The sequence below is a fragment of the Chiloscyllium plagiosum genome, chromosome 2, assembly GCF_004010195.1.
Source record: "Chiloscyllium plagiosum isolate BGI_BamShark_2017 chromosome 2, ASM401019v2, whole genome shotgun sequence".
Taxonomy (NCBI): Eukaryota; Metazoa; Chordata; class Chondrichthyes; order Orectolobiformes; family Hemiscylliidae; genus Chiloscyllium; species Chiloscyllium plagiosum.
The window spans coordinates 7,875,150-7,897,786 of NC_057711.1; the positions used below are offsets into that span (position 1 = coordinate 7,875,150).

Consider the following 22,637-nt stretch of genomic DNA (forward strand, 5'->3'; position numbering starts at 1 on the left):
GTATTTTACAAAATTCATGTTAATTTTAATGTTAATTTTAAAGTTAAGTGGTGGATTAGATGCCAGTCACTTGTGCTATTTTGTCCTGAATGTTGTCAAGTGTCTTGAATATTGTCTGAGCTATATTCATTCAGATAAGTGGGGAGGATTCCATCACACTCCTGACTTGTGCTTTATATTTGGTAGACAGACAGACTTTTGATAGTCAGGAGGAAAATTTATTCCTCAGCAGGTCTGGCAGCATCTGTGAAGAGAAATCAGAGTTAACGCTTCGGGTCCTTTCTGAAGAAGGGTCACTGGGTCTGAAACGTTAACTCTGATTTCTCTTCACAGATACTGCCACACCTGCTGAGCTTTTCCAGCAGCTTATGTCTTGCAGCATCCGCAGTTCTTTTTGGTATTTGTTTGGTAAGTTATTCCGAGCTGCCGTATTTATATGGGTAGTTCAGTTTGATTTCTTTTTGTTTTGGATTAGTGGTGCTGGAAGAGCACAGCAGTTCAGGCAGCATCCAAGGAGCAGCAAAATCGATGTTTCGGGCAAAAGCCCTTCATCAGGAATACAGGCAGAGAGCCTGAAGCGTGGAGAGATAAGTTTAATTTCTCATTAATGGTCAGTCCCAGGATGTTGATAGTGGGGCATTCAGCTTTAGTATTGGCATTGGGTGTCAAGGACGAATGATTTGATTCTTTCTGGTTGAGAACCACTCCCTTCCCTGATGCCTATTCCACATTGCCAGACCTATAAATCCCTGAAGGTGATTTTCTTTTTATTGTGCATAAGGACAAGCCTGTGAATAGATTTCCAAATCTGCTACACAGTTTATTTAGTTGTCCAGCTTTAGGAGTTTCTGATTGGTTTGGTGAAGGAATGTGTTGTCATATTCGTACAGGGTGAGCATGAGGATCTTTCACATCAAGCACTATGGATAAATACATGAAGTTGAACAAAATCGGAGAAGGATCATTTGGAAAAGCTATTCTTGTCAACTCAAAAGAAGATGGCCGACAGTACGTTATCAAAGAAATCAACATTTCCAGGGTGAGTCAACTTTGTTCCTCTCCAAATGTAACTTGATGTGTTAGGGTGGTATTTATTGAAAGATCTGTCTCACTTCTTTGTTCTCAGATGTCAAATAAGGAGAGGGAAGAGTCAAGGAGAGAAGTAGCAGTGTTGGCAAATATGAAACATCCAAACATTGTACAGTATAAGGAATCCTTTGAAGGTGAGAAATACGCTTAAGCCAGTCAAGTCTGTGTGTCTGTTTTGTTTGGAAATTGAGGGAAATGGAAAAGTGCGTGCATCAAAACTTGTATTTCAGGTCCTGATTTCTTCAATTGTTAGGAAGTTATATTTGCTTCAACTTGAATTACTTAAATATTGGGTGTAATTCTCCAGTGAGAGGCTATATTAAAAAGTATTCTGGATTAGTGGTGCTGGAAGAGCACAGCAGTTCAGGCAGTATCCAAGGAGCTTCGAAATCGACGTTTCGGGCAAAAGCCCGAACGTATTTTTCGATACGTTTTTAAGAATTTTATCTACGAGATCAGTTGACGATTTCAGTCAATATTTTTATTCCTAGAATTCTATTTTATACTTTTTATTATAGCTTTATTCCTGATCAGGAATATAGCTTTATTCCTGATGAAGGGCTTTTGCCCGAAACGTCGATTTCGAAGCTCCTTGGATGCTGCCTGAACTGCAGTGCTCTTCCAGCACCACTAATCCAGAATCTGATTTCCAGCATCTGCGATCATTGTTTTTAACCTATATTTAAAAAGTACCTCACTCATGTTGGCTCAAAATGCTGTCATTTCCTCAAAATATTGTTTCTTGGTGCTAAAATGCCTCACTTTGAGGCACACCATGTAAAACAACAGAATATGCAATGTACAGTCAGGAAGTATAATGCTTGTTTGTTAACCAGAAAGCCTATGCCATATCAGACAGTAATTTTAAAAGTATGTAAAATCCGGAAGAAAAGAAATCTTTATTCATTCACAGGATGTGGGTGCTACTGGCTGGCTCAGCATTTATTGCCTGTACCTAGTTGCCCTTGAGAAGTTGGTGGTGAAATTCTTGAGCCACTGTGTTGCAGAGCATTGTGGGTCTGCCTAAGGGACAGAATTTCAGGATTTTGAGCCAGCAACAGGGGTGACTTTATAGAGGTTCATAAAATCGTGAGGGGAATAGGGTAAATAGACAAGGTATTTTCCCCAGGGTGGGAGAGTCCAGAGCTACAGGGCATAGGTTTAAGGTGAGAGGGGAAAGATATAAAAGAGACCTAAGCGGCAACTTTTTCATGCATAGGGTGGTGCGTGTGTGGAATGAGCTGCGAGAGGAACTGGTGGGGGCTGGTACAATTGCAGCCTTTAAAAGGCATCTGGATGGGTATATGAATAGGAAGAGTTTAGAGGGGTATAGGCCAAGTGCTGGCAAATGGGGCTAGATTTATTTAGGATATCTGGTTCGCATGGACAAGTTGGACCAAATGATCTGTTTCCATTCAGTGCAGCTCTCTGATTCTATGACAGTGAAGGATTGGTGATATATTTCCAAGTCAGGATGGTGAGTGGCTTGGAGTGGAACTTGCAGGTGATGGTGTTCCTATATGTGCTGCCCTTGTCCTTCCAGATGGAAGGTGCTGTCTCGATATCTTTGACGAGTTTGTGCTGTGCGTCTTGTTGATAATAGAAGCAGTGTAAACTGAGCATTGGTTGTGGGAATTGTTGCTTGAGGATGGAGTGCCAGTCAAGCAGGCTGCTCTGTCCTAGAAGGTGTCAAGCTTCTTGAGTGATGTTGACCTGCACCCATCGAGGCTAGTGGTGAGTATTCCAACTGGCTTGCGACTTGTAGATTATGGACAGGCTTTGTGGAGGTGAGTTCCACGCTGCATTATTCCTCGCCTCTGACATGCTGTTATAGTTACTGTTTATGTGACCAGTCCAGTTGATTCTCTGGTCAATGGTAACGACAGGCCATTGATAGTGGCTATTTTGTAATGGTAACACCATTGAATGTCAAATAACAACAGATTCGCTGTTATTGGAGATGCTCATTGCCTAGCATCTGTGTGGTGCGAATGATCTTGTGATGGAGGGAAGGTCATTGAGGCAGCTGAAGATGGTTTGGCCTAGGACATTGCCCTGAGGAAGTCCTGCAGATATTTCCCGGAGCTGAGATGACTGACTTCCAACAACCACAACTGTTTTACTCCAACCAGCAGAGATAAGCACTCCAGCTCTGATTTGATTCCTTGATGCAACACACATTTGAATATATCAGTGGCTGTGAGAAAGGTTTCAGCGATCAGGTTCAGTAATGTCCTTAAGGGAAGGAATTCTGCCATCTGCCTTAGCTGATCAGGCCAGTCTATGACTCCAGACCTAAAACAATATTGTTGATTGCTCTTTGAAGTAGCCTCGCAAGCTACTTAGTTGCAAAGGTCACCTGCTCAGGGACTCTTGGGAGAGAGGACATTAATTGCCAGTGCTGCCATAATACTTGCAACTTGCGAAGAGGTGCAGCCTCTGGCGTCCTGAGGTAAAGGTTGCTCATGGGCATCAACATGATCAGATTGTACACTAAGTTCATGGTTTACAGACCTCTATAAAGTCACCCCTGTTGCTGGCTCAAAATCCTGAGATTCCCTCCCTTAGGGCATTGTGGGTCTGCCCACAACACAGTGGCTCAAGAATGCAGTTCACCACTACATTCTCAAGGGCAACTCGGCACAGGCAATAAATGCTGAGCCAGCCAGTGGCACTCGCGTCCTATGAGTGAATAAAGATTTTTTTTTCTTCCAGTTTTTACATACTTTTATGTTGCCCTCTCTGAGTCTGCGACATGGACTGCCTATAATAGACACCTCCAAGGTTTTGGAGTTGTACCACCAACATTCTCGCACATGATCTTGCGAATCCACTGGGAAGTAAGATGTGCCAATACTCGTGTCCTTTGCCAGGCCATTATCCACAGAAAAAAGGCACTGACCACTGGCTCCAATAGGCTGGGCATGTCGTCCACCTGACTGACATGAGACTCCACAAGCAGGTGCTCTACTCCCAGCTCTGAAACCGCAGGTGAGCCACAGGTGGAGAGAGGAAGTGCTTCAGTGATATCCCCAAGACCTTACTGGTGAAATGCTGTATTCCCACAGACACCTGGGAATTAGAAGAAGCAGAAGCCGGGTGAAAAACTGCGCAAGGAGCATACTGCCACACCGATTTCCCACCATCCCTCCTCATGACCACCTTTTACACCAAGTGTGGCAAAGTGTACAGAAGCTGCATCGGACTATGCAGCCACCTATGGATTCACCATGAGAATGGAAGAGAGTCATCCTCAACTGTGAGGGACTGCCAATGATGATGACGTCCAGTGAAATAAACTGATGAATAAGTAAATAAATAACGACTGGGTTTTGTGGTGATCCCTACCATTTTAAAAAGCTGGATAGGCTGAGACTTTTTTTCACTGGAGCATAAGAGGTTGAGAGGAGACATTACCTTTATACACTTCTATAATGAGGGGTATGGATAAGAGTTAGTGGTAGTTGTCTTTTCCCTACAACGGGGGAATTTCAAGACAAGGGGTCAATTTTTCAGGTGAGAGAAGTAAGATTTTAAAAAAGACATTGAGTCATAAAGATGTACAGGACAGAAACAGACCCTTCAGTCAAATTTATCCATGCCGACCAGATATCCCAACTTGATCTCGACCCTAATCTTGCCAGCTCCCAGTCCATATCCCTCCAAACCCTTCCTATTCATAATACCCATCCAGATGCCTTTTTAAATGTTGTAATTGTACTAGCTTCCACCACTTCCTCTGGCAGCTCATTCCATACACCCACCACCCTCTGGATGAAAATGTTGCCCCTTAGGTTGCTTTTATACCTTTCCCCTCTCACCCTAAATCTTTCTGGACTCCCCTGTTTAAAGTACAGATTTGAGACAGCCCAGGGAATTCCCTTTTGGACTCAGACCTATAAGCCTCTCTTGGTTTGTCCTGGATATCGTACTCTGGACTAAAAAAACCTCTTGCAGACAGATTAGTTTAACTTTAGTCATTTCCTTTACCAATAGCATCACTGTTTCAAAATAATATTGATATCTGTAAATTAAACTAAATAGGTTCTAATAACCTAGGAGAGTAGGGTACCAGCTCTTCAAGTACCCCGGCAGGTTACTCTGATATACTGATACAAAGTGGCTTCCTTTATACAAAAGTTTCCAAAAATATTGCATGTTCTTAATTAGGCAAATATCAGTGAAAGACCATAATTAAGAAAGAAAAGTTAATTGACAGGTCTGGGTATGCTTGACTAATCCTACAGGCCCTAAGCCATTCATCAGGTGGGAAAAACATACCCAGCTGAGTTAGGTGCCTGCTAGTGAGATAAACTCCTATCAATAAAAAGGTACTAGTCTGAGCTAATTGGAGAGTTCGTAAAGTAACCTTGCACAGCTCACGTGTCAGATACAATTGTTTTACAAAATGACTTCTTAGCAAGGAGGGCAAACTTTTGACCATAAAATGGCTTCCCGACACATTGTGCCAGAATCTCTTTAATGTTAGGCTTTGAAAAATTTCTAACCTAGGAGCAGACTCCTGCTTTTTAAGCACTGAATCATTCTGTACCTGAGGCTGAGATGTTACCGTAAGGTTGCATTTAAACTGATTCATTAGTCTTCGAATTAAACGTGCTATCTTTTCAGGGTTGTGATTTAAATTCAAATAAGAATAAGATCTGATTTAATTAGAATTGACAGTGGGGTAGTCTGTAAGTAGAGTGGTCTGCAAGAACAGCAAGTAAGTTAAAGCTTCATCAATATTAACTTTTACAGAGTTTGTATTTAATAACCGGTAATGGTTATTAAAGTCCCAAAATGCAATTAAATTCAATTCATAGCAGGTAAGAACTAAGAGTTAATTTTGTTCTGAATTCAACAGCCTCAGCACTAAAATGGTCTGTCTCTCGGTCGGTCTGTCTGTCTGTCTGTCTCTTGGTCTGTCTGACTCTCTCGACTCCTGTACTCAATACTCTGACCAATAAAGGAAAGCACTAAACGCCGTCTTCAGTATCCTATCTACCTGTGACTCTACTTTCAAGGAGCTATGAATCTGCACTACAAGGTCTCTTTATTCAGCAACACTCCCTAGGACCTTACCATTAAATGTATAAATCCTGCTAAGATTTTCTTTCCAAAAATGCAGCACCTCTCATTTATCTGAATTAAACTCCATCTGCCACTCCTCAGCCCATTGGCCCATCTGATCAAGATCCTGTTGTAATCTGAGGTAACCTTCTTCACTGTCCACTACACCTCCAATTTTGGTGTTATCTGCAAACTTACTAATTATACCTCTTATGCTCACATCCAGATCATTCATATAAATAACGAAACATACTGGACCCAGCACTAATCCTATGGCACTCCACTGGTCACAGGCCTCCAATCTGAAAAATAACCCTCCACCACCACCCTCTGTGTTCTACCTTTGAGCCAGTTCTCTATCCATATGGCTAGTTCTCCCTGTATTCCATGAGGTCTAACCTTGCTAACGAGTCTCCCATGGGGAAGCTTATTGAACGCCTTGCTGAAGTCCATATAGATCATGTCTTTCATTCTGTCCTCATCAATCCTCTTTGTTACTGGTTCAAAAAACTCAATCAAGTTGCAAACTACCAGATTTGAAGCAAAACACCCTTTATTCATATACCAAAGTTAAAATACAACCAAAGAAAGTACAAATTGAAATACCTTAACTCTACTGGAAAACTTAACAGAATAATAGATTATTTTACTACTAAACAGTAACTGTCCGATTATAGCAAGTAACACACCCTTTGAAAAGCAAGTTGAGAAAAATAGATGGTCTCACATGCAACTCTCACAACAGGAAGAGAACTACCAGTGTTTAGCTGTAATCCACAGGTGGTGAAACAGCTTCTTTTCTAAGATGAGAGGCAATTTGTTTTTTTTTAACAGAGAGGGTAGTTTGTGTGTAGAAAGAACGTCGTGAAGTGGTGGATGCAGATGCAATCATAACATTTAGAAGACGTGGATAAGTACATGAATAAGGACAGATTTGGAGAGTTATAGGCTGGGGCAGGCAGGTAGCACTAATTTAGTTTGGGTTTATGTTTGGCATGGACTGTTTCCATGCTGTATGACTCTATGAATATATAAGTAAGCTCTTTACATCTCCACGAAGTGTCATCTAAAATCTGAATGAAGTTTGAGCTTTTACATTTGATTCTACACATGCTTGCTTGTGGGGCAGTTGTGTTAGCCCTTCTAAAAGTTTTGAATGGAATGAAACCATTGGACAAAATATTGTTTGAATATATGTTTGCTTTCATCTGCTGTGTGTGGAGCATGTTGATTCTTGTGTTGTGAGGTCCATTTCTCACTGCTGAGGGAAGCAGTCCTAATTCCATGTTGATTTTATTCAGCTAATGCAGTGGTTGTAGCGCCACCTATCATGGATCTCTCAACAGATGTTTAATATGTGGATATTGGTCTGACCAGGATGGCCATGGTTCACAATTTGAGCAGCTCTTCGTGTTTCACTTGTGGAGTAAGTGGCTTTATGTTCCTTTGCCTGGTTGAGGGTTGTCTAGACATCGGTGGAAGGTTGAAACCTGGGGCTGTGCCATCCAGGTCAGGTTAACATGTTGCGGGTGGTGATGTTTTCAGTCAGCTAGAAGATGCACCACTGAGAGGTAAGGTTGTCATCAGTTTGTAGATTGGAGGCAGCACTGAATTATGATGTCGAAAAACACAGTCACTTTGCAAAGTTTTGAAATTTAGAGACAAAAAAAAACTGCAGATGTGGAATCCAAAGTAGGCAAGCACAAGGCTGGAAGAACATAGCAAGTCCAGGCAGATCAGGAGGTGGCGAAGTTGATGTATTGGGTGTAACCCTTCTTCAGCACTGGGGGTGGATGTCAGGGGAGCTGCAGATAAAGGGGGTGGTGAAGTCGAGATCGTGGCTGTTTGGGTGGGGATAATGTAGTTTAACCCTTTTCAGATTACATTAATGTCCAGGAAGATATTAACATTGCAACCTAGTTGGTCAATGGGAGGAATGAATCTTCATGTCTTTATCTCCAACAGACTACACCTCCTCCTACCCAGTATCCTGCAAGAATTCCATCCTGGTGGCAGGAAGTGGGGGGGCGCGAGCTGGGAAGGGAGTTGGGGGATGAGAAGTGATATTATTGGAAATTGGAGAACCCAATATTGACTCCTCCCAGACTGTAGGCTAGCCAGGTGGAAGATGAGGTGTTGTTCCTCCAATTTGTGGTTTGGTTCGTTATGGCAATGGAGGAGGCGAAGGATGGTCATGTTGGAAAGGGAGTGGAAATGTGAATTAAACTGGACAGTGACTGGGAGGTCCGGTCAGCCCCTGCGGGCCCACCTGAGATGCTTGGCAAATCATTCCCTAAGTTTATGTTTGGTCTCCCTAATGTAGAGAAGACCACATCGGGAGCACCTGAAGTTTACTAGGTTGGAAGAAAGGCAGGTGAACCTTGGTCTCTTGCAGACTGTTTGGGGCCCTGGATGGAGGTGAGGGAGGTGGTGGTGAGCTGGCAGGTTTTGCATCTTTTCTGGTTGCGGAGGATGGTACCTGGGGTTTGGTGGGGAGAGTGACACAAACTAAGGATTGTCGAAAGGAACGTTCTTAGCAGAAAAGCACATTGTTGAAAATAGGTGAACATCTGGTATGCTCACGAATGGAATGTCTCCTTATCCGAGAGGAGGTGGAGGAATTGGGAGAATGGGATGGAATTCTTGCAGGATACTGGGTAGGAGGAGGTGTAGTCTGTTGGAGATAAAGACATGAAGATGAAGAGGGCATGGAGGCTATCCTTGTAGGGTATGGAAATGTGTAAGGACTGCACGTTCATAGTGAAGATACACAGGCTGATTTTGGAAATGATAATTTCATCTTTCTACTTTAACTTTTAAAGCATCTACTTCTAATTTGGGTAGCTTGGATTTTTTTTTTATTTGAAGGATGAAAAGCACATTTGCCTTCAGAGCAAATCAGTATGGCATTTAACATGACCCTTTGCTGTCTTGCCCATATCCTGAGAATTAATATGACAAAGTAAGATGGCATGTAGCTCAAAAGCAATCTCTTCATTGGAAAGAAATGCTATGTGGCTGCAAATGAGTGCATCCATTATTGCCATTTGTTCTGGTATGCAGTTTTCATCCAGTTTAAAATTAGGACGTAGAATATCTAGGTTGAATATGATGTTTCAGATTTTTCCTTACCCTTGCTCATGACAATTATAAAACAGGGCAAAAGTGAGGACTGCAGATGCTGGAAACCAGAGTTTAGATTGGAAAAGCATAGCAGGTCAGGCAGCATCCGAGGAGCAGCCCTTCCTGATGAAGGGCTTTTGCCCAAAACGTCGATTTTCCTGCTCCTCGGATGCTGCTTGACCTGCTGTGCTTTTCCAGCACCACTCTGATCTAAACAATTATAAAACAGACAAGCATTTGGTGTAAACAGTGCTATGTATTCAGTCCTTTCATCACTTCAGTTGAAGTTTCAAGTTTTTTTTTCACAGAAAATGGTTGCCTTTACATAGTCATGGATTACTGTGAAGGTGGTGATCTTTTCAAACGGATTAATGCACAGAAAGGAGTTTTATTCTCTGAGGACCAGGTAACAGCCATTTTGTTTTACAGATAATAAAATGTATTCCTGTTCCTGTGCAGTTATGCAGTGTTTTAAAATCCTACTGCACTGTTGGGGAATCTGTCCTGTGGTGATCTTTCCATCTGTTTGTCACTGCTTCAGCATGTGTTGTCGAGCCTATTTACCATATTCCCATGTTCCCAAATTAAAGTCGACTCAACCTGCTTGTATTTGGCCCATATCTCTCTCAACCTTTTCCTCTTCATGTGCCTGTTCAAATGTCTTTTAAATGTTGTAACTATACCTGCATCCACCACTTTCTCTGGCAGTTTATTCCACACACCACTCTGTGTTTTTAAATCCTCCTCCTCTCACCTTTAAAAACATGTCCTCTAGTTTTGAATTGCCCCACCCTAGGTAAAAGAGCTTTGCTACTCACCTTATATATTCCCCTCATGAATTTACAAACCTCCATAAGGTCACCTCTCAACCTTCTACACTCCCAGTGAAAAAATCCCAGCCTCTGCTAATACCTCAAACCCTCCATTCCTGGCAACATCCTCAAAAATCTCTTCTGAACTGTCTCCAATTCAATAGTATCCTTCCTTAAAACCATAAGACCATAAGACATAGGAGCGGAAGTAAGGCCATTCGGCCCATCGAGTCCACTCCGCCATTCAATCATGGCTGATGGGCATTTCAACTCCACTTACCCGCATTCTTCCCGTAGCCCTCTAACAGGCCGATCCAGAACTGCACACAGTACTCCAAAGGTGACCTCAGCAATGTCTTTTTCAATTGCAAAATGTCTCAACTCCTTTACTCAAAGGTCTGAACAATGAAGACAAACATGCTAACATGCCTTCTTAACCACTCTGTTTGCCTGTGACGCAAATTTGAAAGAATTATTTACCCCTAGTGTTCTGTATTCTACAACACTATCCAGGGCCTTACAAATTAAGAATTATAAGTTCAGTATTACTATTTCAGAAATGAAGTTCAGTGTATTTATTTATTATACTTGTTCATGTCATTTGCAATAACTATGGCTCCCCATACTCATATCTCCACAATTTGTTACTTTTCACCATTTTAAAAAGTCATTCATACATGTCCAAACTGGGTGATTTTTTTTTTCATTTACTTGTATTGAAATCTATTTTCTACTGCTATGCTACTCAGTTAATGTACCATTTAACTCTGTCTTGTATGCCATATTCCTATGCAATGATCTCTGGGATGTGACAATATGATAACATTTTGGAAAGGATGTGGATTAAAATCTCAAGAACCTGTCAAATTGCTTTATGATCAAATTTGATCATGTTATTTTTTAACATAGACTCTTAGTGAATTTTATGTTGTCACTGCACTTTTCATGCTTAAAATGAATTTTGAGTCATAGAGATGTATAGCTTGGAAACAAACCCTTCAGTCCAACTTGTCCATGTAGACCAGATATCCTCAATTAATCTAGTCCCATCTGCCTGTATTTGCCCATATCCCTCTTAAACCCTTCCTATTCGTGTACCCATCCAGATGCCTTTTAAATGTTGTAATTGTGCCAGCCTCCACCACTTCCTCTGGCAGCTCATTCCATAGACACACCACCCTCTGTGTGAAAAAGTTGCCCCTTAGACCCCTTTTATATCTTTTCCCCTCTCACTGTAAACCGATGTCTTCTAATTCTGGACTCTTTCCACAGCCCCCCCCCCCCCCCGAAACCTCCAGGGGAAAATACCTTGTCTATTTATCCTATCCGTGCACCTCATGATTTTATAAACCTGTATAAGGTCACGTCTCAGCCTCCGATGCTCCAGGGACAACTGTCCCAGCGTGTTCAGCCTCTCACTCGAGCTCAAATCCTCCAACTCTGGCAGCATTCTTGTAAATATTTGAGACTGTTACTATTTGTATATGATTTTATTATAAATGTTTGAAAGAGTGTCACTTTAGGCAAGTTCTGTAACAATGTATGAATAAACAATACTCTGCTTATTGTTGTAATCTTTTTGAGGCCTTGGTGTTATCTGGCAGTTTTTACTTGTAGCAGTATTCCTTGACAATCCTTATGTTAATAGATCCTGGATTGGTTTGTGCAAATCTGCTTAGCTCTGAAACATGTTCATGATCGAAAGATTCTGCACCGAGATATAAAGTCACAGGTAAGCTTATGTATCTGTTGAGTTAAGGAACTGTTATCAGAATGTGACACATGACTCTTAATACCATCACTCTCTAAATAGATTGTGTATTTTTGTTACAACGTTAAGAGGGAGAAATTAAAGCTGCTACTGCTGTTGCATGAGCTTCGGAAGCTGTTGCGACTGTGTCAGTTATATAAATAACTTTAATTTAATCCACTTAACGCTACCTGAGTTTGGGGGAAAGAAAATCCTGTTATAGAGTCATAGAGATGTACAGCATGGAAACAGACCCTTCGGTCCAACCCGTCCATGCCGACCAGATATCCCAACCCAATCTAGTCCCACCTGCCAGCACCCGGCCCATTTCCCTCCAAACCTTTCCTATTCATATACCCATCCAAATGAATCCTGCTGCTCTTCCTTCCTGCCCTGTACAACTGAGCCAATGCTGGAGCCACTGATTTGGCTCTGGCTGCCCATCCTTTGAGCCATTTCTTTCACCAGTATTCAGAACAGCGCACTAATTGTACAAGCTTTGTGAATTTATACTTGGGCATTGTACACACTCTGTGCCATTTCTGTTATGCATCCATCCAGAAGAGCTGTGTGATTTAAGTTGCTGGGTTCTGCTCATTTCTTCTTAGAATCAAAACAGACCTTTTTGGTCCAACCAATCCCTGCTGACCATAATTCCAAACTGAACTAGTCCTACTTACTTGTGCTTAACCCATATCCCTCCAAACATTTCTGGTTGGCGTACTTGTCAGTTCAGATCACTTCTGTATCTTGCTTTTTCAACTGGGATGCAGTATTCTCAATTCCTTTTAGCAAGGAGGCTCACCATTTTAAAAAAAAAAAATTCACTCTTGAGCACCAAGGTTTGTGGAGAAATATAAAAGATGAAGCATGGCAAGAGGTGCAGAGGAAATAAATACAATAACATTCACTCAAAAAGGCGTAAGGGAAACTAATGAGGCTAAGAACCGATACGATTCCTGATCTTGATGGGATGCAGTCAAGAGTGTGGTGATGGAAAAGCACAGCGGGTCAGGCGGCATCCGAGGAGCAGGAAAATCGACGTTTCTGGCCAATGCCCTTCATGGGAGCCTCTGGGATGGAGAGATAAATGGGAGGATGGGGTAGTTGGGAGGGGGGAAGGTAGCTGAGAGTGCAATAGGTGGATGGAGGTGGGGGTAAAGGTGATTGGTCAGAGGGGAGGATGGAATGGATAGGTGGGAAGGAAGATTGAGAGATGCAAAAGTTCATGAGAACAGTGCTGAGCTGGAAGGTTGGAACTGGGGTAAAGTGGGATGAGGGGAAATGAGGAAACTAGTGAAATCCACATTGATGACCTGGGGTTGGAGAGTCCTGAGGCAGCAGATGAGGCATTCTTCCTCCAGGCATCAAGTGGTAAGGGAGCAGCAATGGAGGAGGCCCAGGACCTACATGTCCTCAGCAGAGTGGGAGGGGGAGTTGAAGTGTTCAGACATTGGGTGGTGGGGTTGATTAGTACAGGTGTCCCACAGATGTTCTCTGAAGCACTCTGCAAGTAGTCGTCCTGTCTCCCCAATGTAGAGGAGACTGCATCGGGAGCAATGGACACAGTAAATGATGTGTGGAAGCGCATGTGAAACTTTTGATCGATGTGGAAGGCTCCTTTTGGGGCCTTGGACAGAGGTGAGGGGGGAGGTGTGGGCACAAGTTTTGCAATTCCTGTGGTGGCAGGCAATGGTGCTAGGAGGGGAGGGTGGGTCTCTTTTTTTTCCCCTCTTTTTTTCCCCTCTTTTTTCCCCTCTCTCTCTTTTTTTTTTCCCCTCTCTTTTTTCCCCTCTCTCTTTCTTTTTTTTTCCTTCTCTCTCAAGAATTTTGTCATGAAGAATACAAGACCTGATTATTACATCATTGGAGAAAGATTGCATATGAATACTGAACAGAGGGATTTGGGAGGCTCTGCACAAATCACAAAAAGCTAGCATTTGCTCAGCAAGACATTGGTTAGGCCACTTTTGGAATATTGTGTGCCATTCTGGTCTCCTTATCAGAAGGATGTTGTGAGACTTGAAAGGGTTCAGAAAAAATTGACAAGGATGTTGCCAGGGTTGGAGGATTTGAAGTATAGGGAGAGGTTAAATAGGCTAGGGCTGGTTTCGCTGGAGTGTCGGAGGCTGAGGGGGTACCCTTTATAGGTTTATAAAATCATGAGGTGCATGGATACAATAAATAGACAAAGTCTCTTCCCTGGGGTAGGGGAGTCCAGAACAAGAGGGCATAGGTTTAGGGTGAGAGGGGAAAGATATAAAAGAGACCTAAGGGGCAACTTTTTCACGCAGAGGGTGGTACGTGTATGGAATGAGCTGCCAGAAGATGTGGTGGAGGTTAGTACAATTGCAACATTTCAAGACATCTGAATGGGTATATGAATAGGAAGGATTTGGAGGGATATGGGTAGGGCACTGGCTGGTGGGACTAGATTGGGTTGGGATATGTGGTCGGTTGGACCGAAGGGTCTGTTTCCATGCTGTACATCTCTGTGACTCTGAGTTCAGTGGATAATAGGGAAGGTAAATGGGACAATTTAATATAACGTATAACTCTGAAACTAAAATAGTAATTGATGGAGAAACCCAGCAGGTCTGGCAGCATCTTTGGGAAGAAAGCACGGTTAACGTTTTGAGTCTGGTGACTTCTCATTGGAACAACAGGCAAATGGGATTTTCTTCAATGGAAATCGAGTGTAAAACTGGGGAGGTTTTATTAAAATCGCATCAGGCACAGGTGGAATATTGTGAACAGTTTGTCTGAGGAAAGACCTATTGCACTGAAGGTAGCTGAGAGAAGGTTTGCTCGGCTGATGCAGGATATGGAGGAACTATCTTCTGAGGAGAGGCTGAGTAGATTTAGCCAGTACACATTGGTGTTGAGAAGAATGAGTGGCACACCTTTATTGAAACATACAAGATACTTATGAGACTTGACAAGGTCGATGCAGAAAGGTCCTTTCTCCTTCTGGGAGAGTCTAGGGCCAGACGGCATAATGTCAGAAATCAGGGTTGTACATTATGCGGAGTTGGCACATTCTCCCTGTGTCTGCGTGAGTTTCCTCCGGGTGCTCCGGTTTCCTCCCACAGTCCAAAAACGTGTAGGTTAGGTGAATTGGCCATGCTAAATTTCCCGTAGTGTTAGGTGCAGGGGTAAATGGAGGGGAATGGGTCTGGGTGAGTTGTGCTTCGGTGGGTCAGTGTGACTTGTTGGGCCGAGGGGCCTGTTTCCACAGTGTAAGTAATCTAATCTAATCTAATTATGCAAGAGGAATTTCTTTGAGGGCAGTGAACTTGTGGAATTCTTTACTGCAGGGCTGTCAAAGCTGGATCATTTAAGTATATGTAAGACTGAGCCCAAGTGTTAACCTGTAGGGGAACCAACTATTTAGAGGGACAAAGTAGGGAAATGAAATTGAGGTTTATCAGATCAGCCATGATCTCATTGAATGATGCAATTGATAGGCTGAATAGAGCTACAGGAGGAGAAGTAAGTCCATAAATAAGGTTTATTTAACACAATTGGAATATGTAAATTTTTATTTTTCAGTTGTATTTGTCATTATAATTTTAGACACCATTTCCTTGTCCTAGCTGTTGACTTCTCAAACAATGTAGGTAATGTCTTTAACTTTTGCCACTCATTGTGTCGATGCAAAGTGATAATTCTAATCTTACACATGTCTTTCTATCTCTAAATATTACAAAAGTATGAACTCATGGATGTCTTGAGTATTAATTGCACCGATGACACTTTTTTGTTTTCCTTTTCTAAACCCAGAATATCTTTCTGACCAAAGGTGGAACAGTTCAGTTGGGAGATTTTGGAATAGCTAGAGTGCTTAACAGGTAGGGTTCAAATTGCTTAAACTGAAATTTAATTCACGAGCTTTATTGATTTTATCTTTTCAGACTTTGTTTGAATGCCCTAATTCACCTTTTTCTATATTGAAGAAATGCTGCAAAAAATAATTTTCTGGTTGACATTTCATAATCATAGTCATAGAGCTGTACAGCACACAAACAGACTCTTTTGGTCCAACTTAGCCATGCTGACCAGTTATCCTAAGTTAATCAAGTCCTGTTTGCCAGCCTTTGGACCATATCCCTCTAAACCCTTCCTATTCATATACCCATCCAGCTGCCTTTTTAAGTGCTGTAATTGTATCAGCCTCCTCCATTTCCTCTGGCAGCTCATTCCTTACGTGCACTACCCTCTGCATTGAAAACATTGCTTCCGAGGTCCCTTTTTAAAATCTTTCCCCTCTCACCTTAAATCTATGCCCTCTAATTTTGAACTCCCTTATCCTGGGGAAAAGACATTGACTGTTCATCCTATACAAGCCTCTCATGATTTTATAAGCCTCTATTAGGTTAATCCTCAGCTTCCGATGCTCCAGGAAAAATTGTCCTCGCCTATTCAACCTCTCCCTCTAGCTCAAGCCCTCCAACCTGGAAACATCCTTGTGAATATTTTCTGAACCCTTTCAAGTTTCACAACATCCTTCTTTCCTACAGCAGAAAGATCATAATTGGTTAGGCCATTTTTGGAGTACTGTGTGCAATGTCCTGTACAGCCGCAACACGATCTCACAACTCTTATATTCAATGTATTGGCCAATAAAGGTAAGCATATCAAACTCCTTCACTCTCCTGCAACTCAACTTTCAAGAAGTTATGAACCTGCACTCTATGGTCTTTGGTCAGCAACACTCCCAAGGACCTTCCCATTAAGTATTGAAGTCCTGCTAAGATTTGCTTTCCCAAAATGCAACACCTCAATTATCTAAATTAAACTCTAGCTGCCACTCCTCAGCCCACAGGCTCATCTGATCAAGAACCCATTGTAATCTGAGGTAACCTTCCTTGCTGTCCGCTACACCTCCAATTTTAGAGTTATCTGCAAACGTATTAACCATACATTCCATGTTCACATCCAAATCATTTATATAAATGACGAAAAGCAGTGGACCCAACACAGAAACTTGTGGCCTCCAGTCTGAAAAGCAACCCTCCACCATCACCATCTGTCTTCTACCTTCAAGCCAGTTCTGAATCCAAATAGCTATTTCTCCCACCATAGTAACCAGTCCAGCATGAGGAACCTGGTTGAATGCCTTGCTGAAGTCCATATAGATCATCTCCACCCATCTGCCCTTGTCAATCATCTTCTTTAACGTGATTGAATTATTTGAAGAAGTAGTGAGGCACTATTTCCGATGCACAAAGCCATGTTGACTATCGCTAACCAGTCCTTGCCTTGCCAAATACGTGTAAATCCTGTCCCTCAGAACTCTCTCTCCAGCAACTTGTCCCCCATTGATGTCAGGCTCACAAGGCTATAGTTCCTTTTGCTTTTCCCTACCACTTTTCTTAAATAGTGTTACAACCTTACCCAATCTCATCTGTGGCTATCAATGATACAAATATCTCCGCAAGAGGTCCAGCAATCTCTTTCCTCACTTCCAACAAAGTTCCAGAGTGAAGGATTCAATAACAAGAGGTCACGCTTTCAAGGTGAGAGGTGGAAAGTTGTAAGGGGGATACATGCGGCAAATACTTTACACAGAGGGTGGTGGGCATCTGGAACACGTTGCCAGCAGAGATGGTAGAGGCAGGCACGGTAGATTCATGTAAGATGCGCCTGGATAGATGCACAAGCAGGTGGGGAGCAGAGGGATACAAATGCTTAGGAATTGACCGACAGGTTTAGACAGTACATTTGGATCGGCTCAGGCTTGGAGGGCCGAAGGACCTGTTCCTGGGCTATAAATTTTCTTTGTTCTTTTGTTCTTTTTATGCCTGATCAGATCCTGGGGATTTATCCACCTTTATGTGTTTTAAGATGTCCAGCACCACCACCTCTGTGATATGGACATTTTTCAAGATAATGCTATTTATTTCCCCACGTTCTATATCTTCCAAGTCCTTCTCCACAGCAAACATTGCTGCAAAATACTCGTTTAGAATCTCTCCCAACTCCTGCAGTTCCACATGCAGGCAGTCTTGCTGATCCTTTAAGGGGCCCTATTCTCTCTCTAGTTACCCCTTGTCCTTGATGTATTTATCGAATCCCTTTGGATTCTCCTTAGCCCTATTTGCCAAAGCTATCTCATGTCCACTTTTTTGTTCTCCTGATTTCCCTAGTAAATACACTCCTACTGCCTTTATGCTGTTCTAGGGATTCACTTGATCCCTGCTGTCTATAGCTGACATATGCTTCCTTCTTTCTCTTGACCAAAACCTCAATTTCTGTAGTCATCCACCATTTCCTCCACTTACTAGTCTTGCCCTTCACCCTAACAGGAACTTACTGTCTCTGGTCACTCATATTTTTTATTTTGAAGGTTTCCCATTTTCCAGCCATCCCTTTTTTACCTGCAAACATCTGCCCCTAATCAACTCTTGAAAGTTCTTGCCAAATACCATCAAAATTAGCCTTCCTCTAGTTTAGAAATTTTAACTTTTAGATCTAGTCTATCCTTTTCCATTGCCAGTTTAAAACTGTTGTGGTTCTGTTTGCCGAGCTGGGAATGAGTGTTGCAGAAGTTTCGTCCCCTGTCTAGGTGACATCCTCCGTGCTTGGGAGCCTCCTGTGAAGCGCTTCTGTGATCTTTCCTCCGGCATTTGTAGTGGTTTGAATCTGCCGCTTCTGGTTGTCAGTTCCCGCTGCAGTGGTCGGTATATTGGGTTCAGGTCGATGTGCTTATTGATTGAATCTGTGGATGAGTGCCATGTCTCTAGGAATTCCCTGATTGTTCTCTGTTTGGCTTGTCCTATAATGGTAGTTTTGTCCCAGTCAAATTCATGTTGCTTGTCATCTGCGTGTGTGGCTACGAAGGATAGCTTGTCGTATCGTTTCGTGGCTAGTTGGTGTTCATGGATGCAGATCATTAGCTGTCTTCCTGTTTGTCCTATGTAGTGTTTTGTGCAGTCCTTGCATGGGATTTTGTACATTACATTGGTTTTACTCATGCTGGATATTGGGTCCTTTGTTCTGGTGAGTTGTTGTCTGAGAGTGGTTGTTGGTTTGTGTGCTGTTATGAGTCCTAGTGGTCGCAGTAGTCTGGCTGTCAGTTCGGAAATGCTCTTGATGTATGGTAACATGGCTAGACCTTTAGGTTGCGGCATTACAAATGCCGGAGGAAAGATCACAGAAGCGCTTCGCAAGAGGCTCCCAAGCACTGAGGATGTCACCTAGACAGGGGACGAAACGTCTGCAACACAAATTCCCAGCTCGGCGAACAGAACCACAACAACGAACACCCGAGCTACAAATCTTCTCTCAAACTTTCAACAGTTTAAAACTAATAGAATTATGGTCGCTGGCCCCACTGAAAACTCCGTCACTTTCCCTACCTTATTTCCCAAGAGTAGATCAAGTTTTGCACCTTCTCTAGTAGGTATGTCCAAATACTGAATCATCATTTTTGTGCACATTTAACAAATTCCTCTCCATCCTAGCCCTTAGCATTATGGCAGTCCCAATCTGTTTGGTAAGTTAACATTCCCTACCATTACCACCCTATTTTTTTTCTCACAGATAATTGATGTATCCTTACAAATTTGTTTCTCAATTTCCTACTATAGACTGGGCAGTCTATAGTACAATACCAATAAGGTGATCATCCCTTTCTTATTTCTCAGGTCCACCCAAATAACTTCCTTGGACATATTTCCAGGAATATCATCCCTCAGTACAGCCATATCATTATCCCTAATCAAAAATGCTACTCCCCATCCTCTTTTGCCCCTCTTTCTATTCTTCCTTTTAGCAACTATATTTGCCATCATTTAGCTGCCAGTCCAGTCCATCCTTTAGCCACATCTCTGTAATAGCTATGATATTCTATTTCAATGTACCCAACCAGAGTTATCTGCCTTTTCTGTTGGGCTTCTTGCATTAAAATAAATGCAGTTTAACTTATCGGTGCTCCCATGCTCTCTGCTTTGTTCCCACTTGCCCTGCCTGTTTGACTAACTCCTTTTCCCAACTGTATCAGTCTCCGTGTGATCTCTTGCCTCCCACTATTTCCCTGATCAAGGTTGGGCTCTGAGGTAACCTTCTTGGCTGTCCACTACACCACCAATTTTGGTGTCAACTGCAAACTTATTAACAGCATCTCCTATATTCACGTTCAAGTAATTTACATAAATAACAATTAATTTTTAGATCTGCTAACACTTGTACGTTTGGAGATATGATGATTTACGTTTCACTACTTACCTTTATTGCAAGTTTCAGAAATGTTTGAAAGTGTTTGACTCAATTGATTAACAATTGAAGTAAAGTGACTGCTGCCAAGTACGATGACCTAGCACCCATTTATTAGGTAGGCAAATGTGGCACAATTTCATGCTTGACAAGATATGATGAAGTGGCCTCTTCCTGGTCATGTGATTTTTTTTTTTAGTTCCTACTTCACCTGCAGTAGTCTGAATGAATCTTTAGACAGAAAGCTGTTCTAAATATCTGTGTTCGCATGATGGATTGCTCAGTGATTGTGTTAGGGCTGCCCATGACTGGATGGCTGACAACTGCCCTGACCCGCTCTGCACAATATGGCTGACAGTAGTTGGAGCGTGTGCGAAAATATTTGCTTAATGTAGCCTCAGCAAGTGGGACAGTAGCAGCTCTAAGAATCCCGGTTACTGCCTAAGGTAGAGAATGTGCAATTGCTTCCATAGATAAGAACATTTTACACTCAGTCATTGTTTCTCATGAATTATTTATTCAATCTGTTACAAAATTAAGAGTTGGCTTTAGTTCAGATCCTTCAGATAGAGTCATAGAGATGTGCAGCATGGAAACAGACCCTCTGGTCCAACTCGTCCATGCTGACCAGATATTCCAACCCAACCTAGTCCCACCTGCCAACACCCAGCCTATATCCCTCCAAACCCTTCTTATTTATATACTCATCCAGATGCCTTTTGAATGTTGCAATTGGACTAGCCTCCACCACTTCCTCAGGCAGCTCATTGCACACGCGCACCATGCTCTGCATGAAAACGTTGCCCCTTACGTCTCTTATATATCTTACCACTCCCACCCTAAAACCTATGCCCTCTAGTTTTGGACTCCTCCACCCCAGGGAAGAGACTTTGCCTATTTACCCTATCCATTCCCCTCATGGTTTTATAAACCTCTATAAGGTCACCCCTCAACCTCCGACGCTCCAGGGAAAACAGCCCCAGCCTATTCAACCTCTTCCTATAGCTCAAATCCTCCAACCCTGGCAACATCCTTGTAAATCTTTTCTGAACCCTTTCAAGTTTCACAACATCCTTCCGATAGGAAGGGGACCAGAATTGTACGCAATATTCCAACAGTGGCCTAACAAACGTCCTGTACAGCCGCAACATGACCTCCCAACTCCTGTACTCAATACTCTGACCAATAAAGGAAAGCACACCAAATACTTCCACTATCCGGTCTACCTGCATCTCCACTTTCAAGGAGCTATGAACCTGCATTCCAAGATCTCCTTATTCAGCAACACTCCCTAGGACCTTACCATTAAGTGTATAAGTCCTGCTCTGATTTGCTTTTCCAAAATGCAGCACCTCTCATTTATCTAAATTAAACTTCATCTGTCACTCCTCAGCCCGTTGGCCCATCTGACCAAGATCCCATTGTAATCTGAGGTAACCTTCTTTGCCGTCCACTACACCTCAAATTTTGGTGTCATCTGCAAACTTGCTAACTTTACCTCTTGTGCTCACATCCAAATCATTTATGTAAATGACAAAAAGTAGTGGACCCAGCACCGAATCCTTGTGGCACTCCACTGGTCACAGGCTTCCAGTCCGAAAAACAACCCTTCACCACCACCACCAGCCTCTGTCTTCTACCTTTGAGCCAGTTCTGTATCCAAATGGCTAATTCTCCCTGTATTCCATGAGATCTAACCCTTGCTAACTAAATTCCCATGGGGAACCTTGTTGAACGCCTTACTGAAATCCATATAGATCATGTCCACCGCTCTGCCCTCATCAGTCCTCTTTGTTACTTCTTCAAAAAAACTCCATCAAGTTTGTAAGACATGATTTCCCAAGCACAAAGCCATGTTGACTATCCCTAATCAGTCCTTGTCTTTCTGACAATCATAGATTTCAAGGTAGTTGTTTATATCGATCTATAATCACCAAAAGAAAAGATTCAAACCAGTTTCAGGCAATAGAAGTGGCCCACTCATTGTTGAAGTATCAGGAAAACATCATGACTCGGGCTGGACTACAAGCCTGACCATCTCTTTTAAGGTGCTGTACCAGGCAGCCAATCTCTGAGGGATTGACACCACTGATCAAAAGAATCATGGGGTGGGGGTCACATGCACTCTAAGTTTTTAACTGCATACATTCTGAAGTTTTTGTGTGCTGTAACTGAAAAGAAAATCTGAAGCTGAAACAAAGTTGTACCAAAATAAAATTGTTTCTGAATCTACCACCGGACTTAGACTTTCATTAGAAAATATGAGATATAACAGTACTGCAGAGTTGTCGTATGGGCGTACTGTTGTGAATTGAATTCCAAGTTGAAAGCAGCTGTCTGTCAATGTGTTTTATATTAGATCATCAAATATAAGCAATTATACAAGCATAAGGTTGAAAGTCCATTCAAGCTTTTCTGACAAGTAGGATGTATTCCATCACACTCCTGACTTGTGCCTTCTAGATTGTGAACAGGTTCTGGGGACTCAGGAGGTGAGTGACATGCTGCAGTATTCTTAGCCTTTGTCCTGCTTTTGTAGCTACTATATTGATATGGCTAGTTCAGTTCAGTTTCTG

The 22,637-nt window shown here is 42.4% G+C and overlaps 1 protein-coding gene across 7 annotated transcripts in view; it reads left to right on the plus strand.

Annotated features, from left to right (window-relative positions):
• nek1 (NIMA-related kinase 1) overlaps positions 1-22,637 on the plus strand; it is a 162,909-nt gene that overhangs the window by 5,456 nt on the left and 134,816 nt on the right. For all 7 annotated transcript variants that reach the window (XM_043703496.1, XM_043703514.1, XM_043703532.1 and 4 more), the window contains exons 2-6: positions 891-1,039; positions 1,127-1,223; positions 9,591-9,688; positions 11,743-11,826; positions 15,628-15,695. In XM_043703496.1, coding sequence (XP_043559431.1) covers positions 923-1,039; positions 1,127-1,223; positions 9,591-9,688; positions 11,743-11,826; positions 15,628-15,695 — 464 coding nt within the window. In that variant the 5' untranslated portion in view covers positions 891-922. The remainder of the gene's footprint in view (positions 1-890; positions 1,040-1,126; positions 1,224-9,590; positions 9,689-11,742; positions 11,827-15,627; positions 15,696-22,637) is intronic.